At 36.0% G+C, this 11,588-nt stretch overlaps 1 protein-coding gene across 1 annotated transcript; it reads right to left on the bottom strand.

Moving 5' to 3' along the window:
- Positions 1-313: 313 nt before the first annotated feature.
- Positions 314-11,296, bottom strand: GTPBP10 (GTP-binding protein 10 (putative)). Its single transcript, XM_010188536.1, has 9 exons — positions 11,109-11,296; positions 10,926-11,017; positions 9,656-9,800; positions 7,025-7,098; positions 6,065-6,117; positions 2,939-3,046; positions 2,360-2,437; positions 1,282-1,405; positions 314-549 (listed from the first exon to the last, which is right to left on the bottom strand). The coding sequence occupies exons 1-9, from the start codon at positions 11,246-11,248 to the stop codon at positions 329-331; spliced, it is 1,035 nt and encodes a 344-aa protein (XP_010186838.1). The 5' UTR covers positions 11,249-11,296; the 3' UTR covers positions 314-328.
- Between the last annotated feature and the right edge of the window lie 292 nt (positions 11,297-11,588).

The raw sequence follows: 11,588 nt of genomic DNA, 5'->3' as shown, positions 1-11,588 counted from the left end.
TGGTTGACCTTGCTACTTTGCTAGCTGTACGGGTTATAGTGCTTCCATTCATCTTGTTTGGCAAAAAATATTCCAGGGAACACCAGTTGTTAAGCAGTGCTTTTAGCTGCTCATACTTTGGTCTTTACTCTGTTGAGTAAGTAACCAACGTAAATCAGAAAAAACTTTTCCCCACTGTGCTCTACCCAAGTGCCAAAAGAAATTGAGACAATGGGGGGAGCAGAAAACTGGGCAGTGATGGTAGAGGGAACAAAAATTAAATGAAAGGTCTGCATAGCAATGAGTACATACTAAAAATATTAAAATGTGTTGGATCCAGCCCAGAATGCTAGCTTCTATTCATCTGTCCTTCTTCTGAAGTTTGTAAAAGCAGTAGTTTCTTTTTCCGATATTCTTCATTCTCCTGCTCTGCTTCCTCATCTATGAATTTTCTTATATGTGCTTTTAGTTCCTCGATTCCTTCTCCAGTGTATGTAGATACAGGAATTATATCTTTGAATTCAAGTGTGTTTGCAGGAATAATTTCTTCCTGTAGTAAGTGTAAGAAGTCTGAAAAATAATATTAAAAGAGTTAGTGCAATTCCCAAATACTTTATCAGAAGAAAGTCCATAAAATCCCATTAAATTCAGAAAATTAACTTTAATAAATTACAGTAATAAACATAACTGCAATTAATATAAAAGTATTACTTGCTTAGTTAATCTTTAACAAAGTACCTAAAGTTTTCGAAGACAAGCACTAACACAGCAGTTACACAATACTTCTATACCCTTCGAGTACAAAGAAATCTCAAGCTGTAGAATACGTGATGTGGATGATTTTCCTGGTTCTTATACACACTCTAGGAAATCGCAAGAAATTCACCCCAGTGTAACAGCAAAATTGCAGTAAAACTCCATAGGCTTGTCCAGAATTTTCATGTGTTTTGGTCAAAGTCACATGATAAATTTTATCTGCATCAGTGGCTGGAAGGGAACCTTCAACAGAGGTTACTGTTATCTGAGATAACCTAGACTGGGAATTTACTCCCCTATATCATAGTTGGGAGAGACCTAGGATATCTCTATTTTATTAAAATACCACCCCAGCAGTGAAACCAGCACTACAAATGCATATAAACAGAGCTCTAAATGCAGGAAGTAGTTTTAAAACATATGTTCAAATAATAACTTTAATAGCTGACTTCACTTCAGTTTCAAATAACTCCTTGCAAATGCAGTTATCCCTGATGAAATCTTATTACTACTTTTGTTGAAGGTAATTGTTGAAAGTTAATTTACCTTGAGGATTCTGAAGCTGTTTCATAAGTTCAGTCAAGTTGTCCTTTGCACAAGGCAAATCCATTTTGTTAATGGCAAGAAGTGCAGGCTTTGTTACAAGTTCCTCTTTGTACAGCTCCAGTTCCTTAAGAGACAAGTACATTTGCCTTAATAAGTATTTGTAGTTTAATATGTGCTACTTCAATTTCACATCTTCTCTCTCATTTGTTTAATTGCCTAAATAGTCTTTCATGCCTCGACAGCTGTGAGGTTTACTCAGTTGCTCAAGGTTGATGTATTAAAGCAGTCTGACAGAAGAAAATAATGTTCAGTGGTTCAGTGATTTTTTGCTCAAACACAGGTATTTCAGCTGAACAGGCTGGCTGATTCTGAAACAGCTGCCTATAAAAAGAATGACAGTTTTGTTTTTCTGATATCCACAAACGCAAAATCAATTTCAGAAAAAGTTCAGATCTATAAAACACATTAGAAAATTATTTGGAGAGTTTTCATTTTAATGGACAATGGTTAATATCAGAAATAAAAATCACAGCCATTAATAAACTAAACAGCAATAGCTGAAATTCAGAAGATTCATCATCTTAAGTCATATAGCTAGAGAGAAAACAGCTGCTAAGGTTAAGATTACACAAAATGTATTATTTTAATCAGAAGCAATGATAAGAGATGAAAACACTGGATCCGCAAAGCTGAGGCTGGATGTTTCACCTCCATTAGGCTATACAGTAAGGGCATCGAGGCAAGGATCTAACTATACCCATGTACTTCTACTTCCTAAAATGCCAGACTGGGGCACTGAAAATAATGTGTCTTTTCAACTTTACTTGACTGTAAGAAATATCCCATATGCTTCACAGATTAATGAAGGAACAATTGTACCCAACATAAAATAGAGCAGTTTCACTCAGACAATTAAAAATAAAGATTTAGTCATTCTGGAGAATCCTAAGCTTGTTAACTGGCCTTATATTATAAATCCAGAAGATACATTAACATTTGAAAGTTCCTGATAAAACCCGAACCTCTTTCTTGGCTCAACACATAAATACAACTGTCAATCAGAAAGATGAGAACTTACCTTTGTTAGAAGCAATATAGTTTCAAAGGCTGTTCTGAACCGAGTCTTAATAGACAGTTGAGATCCCGAAATATCAACCTGAAAAAGTTACACAAAAATAAGCTTTGTGGTATTAAATTATGCTACAGTATCAAGGTACTCTCCATCATCTGTTTTGTAGTAAAATGTCCATGTACATGCTTCTCATTCCTGGACAAATAACAGAGGGCAACTCTACACCAAAGTAACACCATAGACACTGGAAGCACAAACTGGTTGGTTCTGATACAGTTTTTCTCAAAAGTCTGACTTTTAAACCTCCTTAAGGGGATTTTACAGAAAAAAAAAAGAAAAAAAATCATTCCATGCTTTAATTTTGCTTGGAGCACTTCAGTGCTCTAAATTAATTGGCAAATTGTAATGATAAATTCTATTTAAGGATTTAAGGTTCCATTCTGAAAACAGTGTTATAGCTATATTTATCATAAAACATGCAAATTACAATTAATTTTCTAAATTCCAGCTATGCTGCAATTAAGACACATTTTATTTAATGCACTTCCTTTGATTTCAATAAGCTGTAAATTGTATTGAACTTACCACTAAGAGAAGCTGTTTGGTTCTTTCTATATGTTTGAGAAATTTGTGACCCATCCCTTTGTTTGCATGTGCACCTTCAATCAGTCCTGGGAGATCAGCTACTGAAATCTAGAAAAACAAAAGTCTCAAATTAAAGATTTCCAACAAGCAAAAACAGTGATTTAAAACTATCAACACCCATTATCATTTTATATAAAACAAAAAAACCCAGACAAAGAAATACCAGGAATATCTGTTTTGATACTACTATGTGTATCTTTACTACTATGTGTATTCTTCAGAATTGTGTGGGGGATCAGTTCTTCAGCAGAATGCACTGGCTATTTCAATGCATTTAGAAGCTATCATCAGGAGCAGATTTAAACAAAATGCTACTATTACACAGATACTGTGCTCCTCATGTTCCCCTGTCTATTTATTTATAGCTGTCTGCAAAGTAGAAAATACAGCGTAATAATTCCTCAGCAGAGATCCTGAAAAATTTACCTATTACCTGAGAATAAAACAGACTCTGAAAGGCAAGATTAGGCAATCATGTTTGTATAGAATTCAAACTGTCACTGGAAAAGAAAATAAAGTCTGTTCCTTGTGGCTAAGGGGCTCATTACTCCAAACACAAACCCACGTAATGCACTTGTTCCCCTGAGTGCGAGAAGCTCCAAGAATTTATCTTCTGCTCTTCAACTGAAATCAGATTTTGAGTAGTGTATCAGCTTCCCATGAGAACCCAGCAAAGACAGCCATAACGGACAGGAATCTTGTCATTTTCTCTGCTGGTTGAGAGGGTTGTACACAGATGTAAAGCAGAGCTGAGACAGACCAAGAAAGAGCAGAATTCTAAAACCCCTAAGTATCTATGCAGTTACTCACAGAAAGCTAAGACAGTTAGTGAAGCAAAGAGGAACAGAAGTATGGTCTTCAAATTTATCTAAGACCCATTTAGACACCAACTGTGTTCAATTAAAAATGCCCCAAGCCAGCACACAATAAAATTTCCAATGTGCCAGCTGTTGCAGAAGAAGGGTTTCTGCTATGAGTGAGTTACACTCTTGTGTTACACTTTTAACCATTATGCATTTCTTAAATATTTGTAGCCTTGCTTCAGAATTTTCTGTCTACAGAGACATGAGATACAGCTGGATGAACCACAGACTTGTAACTAGAAATAGAGAGAATAACTGAAACAAGGAGAGAATAATTAGAGAGTTAGAACAGAAACACCCACTTCTTGGTGTGATGTGTCTGGGTGCTGTAGTAACATCATCACCACTTTTTTCCACAACTTTAGTTCTCTTTCAAATAATATTTTTAATGGAGCTCAAAGAAATTCATATTCTCTCAAAACAGCACTTGGTTCAGATATTCTGGTAGAAAATGCACTAAGAACTGAACCCAGACTCATGCTCAGATCCTCTACTTTCATGTCTTTTCCAAGTAGTAATGAAAGATGCTAACTTGCATGTATTTTCTTCTTTATAATGTACTCATAATAAGCTATGACCATAATAGTGTGATCTGTGATTATAATCACTAGTTTCCTTCCTTTTAGAAAAGAGATATTTTGTCCATATAGTTCCTATATAGCACCCAACACTGTAGTAAAAAAACATGAACTGCAGAAACAGCCAACAAGGAGGATCATTTGCTATGATTTGAAACAGACTGCAGAAAAGGAAGCCAGGAGTGCAAGTCGTTCTGCTGCTGTAGGAAGACACACCAGCAAGATCAAGTAGTTCTGCAAGTAGTGTTTTTTTAAAGGCTGTAAACAATCCTGTTATTTGCAGCAGTTTCCTAGGATTAGTTATCCTAAATTAGCAGATAAAATGAGTATACAAAAAATTCCCTTAGATGTGTGCATCTCTACAGGGAACCTGACAAACTAGACTTTTACTTCCTTTAATACACAGTTTTGTTAAAGGTTGCTAAATGAAGGTTTCAAGCATCACCTACTGAATCCCCCTAAGATCATTGCTTCTGAAAGTGAAAAGAGAAGTTTTCTGTCTTTTCACATCTGAGAGGTATGTTTTTCTGGTTAACTCATCTGAAACCCTTTTATGCATTCACCTTTTATCTTGGAAGCGATGAGTCCAGTACTGCATGTACCATCCACTTAAAAAACAAAATAAAAGCACATCAAAGATTCAAGCTTGAGGAATCAAAATGTTTGCTGTAACCCTGCATGAACTGAGGGTTCAAAGTCTATCAGTAAGAGTCTCATTTAGCATTGGTTTTCCCCACGGTGGATACTGTAGAAAGGACTCCAGCAACCACGCAATTATTTGACAACTTTACCTGAAGAAGCTAGGTGGAATTGTTTTCACAAAAATAAAGGTGGTAGAGCTGCAGTCTACCAGACAAGGAAATGGAGCCAGGTACCTCAACTTTCAGGTAGTGCACTATCCTGGCTTCTCAGGCAATCACTGTCACTTTGTACTATTCTAGGTTTTGGCTGGTTGGTTGGGTTTTTTTTTTTTAATTAAAAAAACTCCCAAACAGACACCACAAAAACCAAACCACAAAGGGAAGACAGAGCAGCCAACCTAGAAAGCTAGAACAGTAAGTCATGGTAACTGGGTTATAGTCACTAAATTCCCTGTCATTCACTCCTGTAGATCTGCAACTATTGGACAAATTTAAAATCCATTCTGAAAATGACTCGTTCATTCCAGAGCTCTCTGTATAGCCAACTTGCAGAAAATTTGCCCCTTCTAAAGAAAAATAACAGGTTAGTCTCTAAAACAAGGAATTTTTTTAAAGTCCTAAATTTAACAAGAGTATACTAGGATACAGCAATCTCAATTCTACCCAGGAGCTCACAACTCTAAGATTATAATGCAAGATTAGAACCACAGAAAGTAGACAAGGGAAAATTATTTATTAAATTGTCTTGAGATCAGCTCAATGTTGTATTTGGCTATAAAACTCTCCTCTCATTACTTTATAAAAATAGTACTTTCCCCGCAACTTTCATTAAGTCCACATAACTGCATTTTATATGGATACATTATAGATACACATATGAAAAAACCTACAAGTTTCCTTTTTCTTTCTGAAATTACGTAAAGCAACATAATTAACCATTATATACAACTTTAACAAACAACCAGAATGAAATTTCATACCAACCTGCTTATAATCTGCATACATGATCTTTCCTAGTTCAGGCTGTACTGTTGTAACTACAGTAAGGGAAAAAAAAGGGGAGGGGAAGAAAACAAAACTGTTTTAATAATTTAAAAAAATGTTAATGTTACCAAACATTTCAATATTGCAGGACTTTCTCACTTCATATTTAAATGAAACAAACGCTCAGTAGCAGAAAAAATAAGGCAAATAGGACTTTAACAATTACTGGAAAAGGAATAAAGAAAATGCAGACCAAGGGAGAACAAAATTAGAGCACTCAAAAAAAAATCAATGATTCACTGAATCTTGGCACTGTGTGCAGTTCTGTTCCTGTCATCCCAAAAAGGAAACAGAGGAGCTAGAAAAGTCTCAGACACAAAAAAGGATTATCCAGACTACGAAAAAAGGCTGTAGAAGATCAGGACTGGTGCAAGAAAGTCAGTAGGAATCATCAGCACTTCTACTATTGCTTTTTATTTAAAGCGTGATCAAATGGCTAATCCCAATTTACTGATAGAAAACTAATAATGGACAGATTCAAAACCAAAATCTCACTCTGTTGCAAAAACAGGTGGGAGCTATTTCCAAAGCACGAAAGTGTTTATGCAAAGGAACTTGATAGTGCATATTCAGTAGACTGAGGATATTACACACTGTGGCGAGTCTCCGATGCAATCAAATAAGCTAAAAAAATGTTAAACAGACCTTGCACCAACAGGTTGAAGCACTACAAGGCATGAAAAAAAACGCATGAAAAACTGAGGTTGTTAAAGGAACTGGACACTGAAACAGCAAATTCTTTCTTTGAAGTATTTCTTATAATTAAAGATCTGTGTAATGAATTTATCAGGCAACATGGTTATCCCCTATCCTTTATTATAAACCTGTAAACCAAGTCACAGAAAAGACTTCCTGCTCTCGTTAAGTATTACTGCTCTAAGAATAAGAGTATGAACTTACATGCATAATTTGCAATTTCAGGTTTGGCTTGAGAAATCTTGCTTAATAAGGATGATTTTCCCGCATTTGGAAACCTAGAAGGAAAGTCAGGATTTATACAGTGACTAAACACATATGAGACCCCTGTATATTTTACTACTGAATACATTATATTACCTTAGCCAAACTCAGTGTTATCAACTGATTTCTGCAGACTCATTTACTCAGGTTGGTTTGGGTTGTTTTTTTTTAAAAGAAAAACCAACACAACCACCAAAACCAAAGCTCAGATCATTATGAATTTTTTAAAATCAAATCAGAATAATTTTTCTAAACCAAATAATGCTTCCCAAGGACGCAGGCAGGAGAGGTGTATAAATACATCTGTAATAGATTTAAGGAAAATCTTTCAAAGTCACTTGGATAGAAGTACAGCACAAGCATACAAGTCTACTTGAATCCAGTCTTCACATGCTATAGCCAATTTTGTAAATTACATTTATATTCTAAACACCTGTTATGCAAATACATCTTTTCAGTGGGATTTACAGGGATATACAAATCACAGGTAATGAATAATTCTACAATTTAAGTACCAATGATATCTATGCTACAGTTTATCTATTGTAGAAAAGCATATGTAAACTTTGCATGTACATATGTATAAATGAGGGGAAGAGCAAAAGAAAAGCTTTGTCTGTACAGACACACACATGCAGTTTGTGTGTTTTTAAGGGAACAAAGTCATATGAGGGATCCTGAAATTCAGACTAACCTGCTTTGTTACCATGTAAGCCAAGAAGAATACCAGTGAAGCCCTAGGAGCAGGTCTGTGCAGACCTGACTGTTGTAACCTTTTCCCTTTACAAGGGATAGCTGTACCTTCATACTACAACAAAAAAGTGCCTTAAGGGATACGGTAATTTTTTACAAAGGCCTCTTCACAGATTACATCTACCCATTGAAATGGCAACCTAAATTAAAACTGAAATTAAAACACAAGTTTATTCTAAAGATTAACCTGAGCTGTAAAACACCCAATGGCCTTGACCCATGCCAAACTGGAAGCTAATGCTGACATCACAGGATAGACCATAGTAGTTACTCATAGCACCTGCTCCACACAGCAGACCACACGTGACTTGTGGTCCAGTAAAATTCAGAGTTATTCAGCACAACGTTTCAGTGCAACAGCTATGAAAAAAACCTGCGTCTATGGGCAACTGAATATTGGTCCCAAGATACAAAAGCAGGTAAAACCTTAAAACCATATACTCTCCACTTGAATACATGCAGAATCTTGACTTGTTAACAGGGACAACTAATAAGAACATGAGCTAACAGAAAACAAGACTAGTATTACATTAGGGGGCTTTACAAAGGGGCTTTCTTAAAAAAGAAAGAGACATAATGACTCTTGTTATAAAAGGAAAACTACTGAGGGTAGTTTTAATGCACTCCGATGTTGAAAGGTGCCTTAAAGAAACTCTGAAAGGTTACTCTGGTCACCTCCTCAAGTAAGCATTTTTTTTTCCACTGAGGTACAACATGCTCTTTGAAGTTTAAATTGCAACCTACACTACACATCACAACCAGTGCTCACACCTGATGTGCCTTTCTCAAGTCTGTATGTTTTTTCTACCAGATCTAATAGCAAACCACTCACAAATCTACTGAAGTAATAATAACAAAGAGATCAAAGTACAACCACTATCAGAGGCTGATTCATACTCTAAACAAGAAAATAATATGCTCCTCTAAATAATTTATAATGACTCTTTTCAACCATTTTAAAGGGAAACCATCAGCTAAAATACAAGCCAATATGCAAAACTAAAGAAACACTAGTGTCATAACACACTGTAAAATAAGAAAAAAAATGGTGTAATTTTGAAGACCACAGAACTATTTCTAATAAGCAAAAAAAAACATAGGTAGAAAACCATGTTGTCTTCAAGTTGCCATTCTGTAACTGTATATACCAATTAGACTGCTTCCACCTCAAACTCCTTGTCATTTCACATTTCCTATGGTTTTTATTAATAAGAACCACAGGGCAGGCGTGGGGTGATGCTGAGCAGACCAATACTTTTACAATTGTACTTTGTTGAAAGCTTTCTCAAAATAAAAGTCTGTTTATCTGCATTGTTACAAAGCAGCAACACTGAAAAGCACCAGAGCAAAACAAATGTAAGTCCTATTGTTCCAGTTTGTAATTACTTTCCTCCATCATTCCAAGCTGTTTATTTGGTAGAGTAGGCTACATAGCCCTTGAAATTCTCTTTAAAACTACTGATGAAAGGATCCACTTGTGTCAGTACCATAAAGTTACTTTGTTTTACATCTCCTACTTCATAAATATTAGCTAATAGTATTTTGATAATCACTGCAATTGGTAAATTCAGTATTAATAATTATATATTACCCCAATTCATGAAGCCCTTCACCCACAAAAGCACAACCAATACTTTCCAAATTATAAAATTACTTTTAATAGGTTTAAACTACCTGATTTGCAAACCACAAATAATTTAAGTGACAATTCAAATGTACAGTAACGCTCATCCTCCAAACTTTCAAATTTCTTTGAAATCCTATTTAAAATTTACTACTTTTTCTTCCTTATGTCAGTTCTCAGACTACAGTACTTACCCAACTAAGCCAACATCTGCTATAAGTTTCAAATCAAGATGAACAATTCGCCTCTGCCCTTTGCAAGGCACGAAGTTTGTGGCCAAAGAGCCTCCAAGACCTCCACGAGCTGCTAAGAATCTCTCTCCTGCTGCATTAAGCTCTCCTGAAAATAAATTCACTAGTGAAAAAGCAGAATCCCCTGCAGTAGTTCAGTTGTGATTTTCCATTTAAATCTATTTTCAATTAAGAGAGAATTTTCTGTACACACTTTTTTTGCAAGAGCTGTGCACTCAAGGTCACAGTACTTTTCCTTCTTTGGAAACAAATGAGAGCAATCACACCGCAGTATTCCCCTCTGTCATACAGTTAGTCACTTCAAGAAAAGTACTAAGTACAGGCAGGCAAAGTATGGCCAAGATGGCAGTTCTGAAGCCTCCAATACTTGAATTCAAGAATGCAAGAAAAAAACTGCATTGATAGAGACATGGCTACAGCAAACTCTTTAGATGTTCAATATTCTTTCATTATGATGCAGGCTATAATATATCCCTTAGAGTTAGAATGTTAGAATAACAAAAAAAAGTTAGAATAAAATGTTAGAATAAAAAAAGCAACATTTGAGCATGTAATTCAAGGATACTTTTAGACACCAACATGCCTACATCATAAACAGTTCTTGCCTTACAATTCTGTTAAACATCCAAATCAGTCATTTGTGAATTTAATTTGAACTCTGAACAGTATGAGAAAAAAACCTGAGAAACTGCAATGGAGCCACTGAGAACTATTCCAAGTGCACTGTATTGAAAGAGATCTTCCTGGTTACTACCCAGTATCACGCTTCAAAAAAACAAACAAACAAACAAACAGAGTAAAAAATGGATAAGCATTTTAGCCTGAAATGCTGACAAGGATCTTTATTTTTTAAGCAATATCATAATTCAGTTAAGTTATAGGGACATTTACCTGAGTTTATGGACACGTAATTTATGTATGGCCATTAATGATTCTGTGGAGGATCAGTACGGCTTCTACCCTTTAACACTTGTTAGCAAGGGCAATTTTCTTTCTGTTTCATATGATGATACAAACTAACTACTGCTAATTTCTAGAAGGGATCTTTGCCCTCCCAACAATTTCTGCAGTGTATTTTTGTCCAAAGGAAAACACATACACATTTTGAGAGATGTGTAACCTTAAAACATCCTAGCGTTAGAAGTCTACTAGATGTTATCAATAAATATGACAGTATCAACTAGATACATTAAAACAAAGCAAAAGTTCTTACCAATCTGTGTGCCGTCATCAGAGAGAACTGAAATTCCCGGGGGCACATGAACTTCGCAATCTTTTCCTTTTTCACCCTTTAGTGCTTTAACACTGAGAGAAATTAAACCAGGCTTAATAACTTAAGCTGTCATTTCGCTTTCTGGAAAAGCTGTATATAACAGCTTTCATCAAACACTCTTACCTGCTGTTGGCTCCTGTTCCAGCTACAAATCGCTTCTGGGGATATCTCTCCTTTATACTCTTCAAAGTAGTTCTTTCTCGGGCGACAAACCAGACATCGCCACCTCTCCCTCCTTCCCCACCTAGGCGAGGATAACCCATTCCACCAGTTCCTCCTCTCACATAGAGCCGCAGATCATCTATAAAGTTGCCATACTAATAAAACAAGAAGTTTAATATCAGTATTATGTTCTGTTTACATTTCATTTTGTAGCCATTGGAAGCAATGCAGCTAAAACTGCTTAGACAGAACTTTGATGGCAGTAATGAACGCTCAGAAAACAGACATGTAACCCTCCGAGATATTTTTTAATAAGATAAATGTCTGAAGTTTAGGTCAGGTCCCAGCGCCCACGGAGACACGCGTGGCACCGGCGCCGTGCCTCACCGTGCACCCTGCCTCACACTCTGACCCTGCCCGCACAGGCCTCCTGAGCGCAGG

This window comes from Mesitornis unicolor, unplaced genomic scaffold, assembly GCF_000695765.1.
Source record: "Mesitornis unicolor isolate BGI_N332 unplaced genomic scaffold, ASM69576v1 scaffold44587, whole genome shotgun sequence".
NCBI lineage: Eukaryota > Metazoa > Chordata > Aves > Mesitornithiformes > Mesitornithidae > Mesitornis > Mesitornis unicolor.
This window is presented reverse-complemented; position numbering and strand designations above follow the sequence as displayed.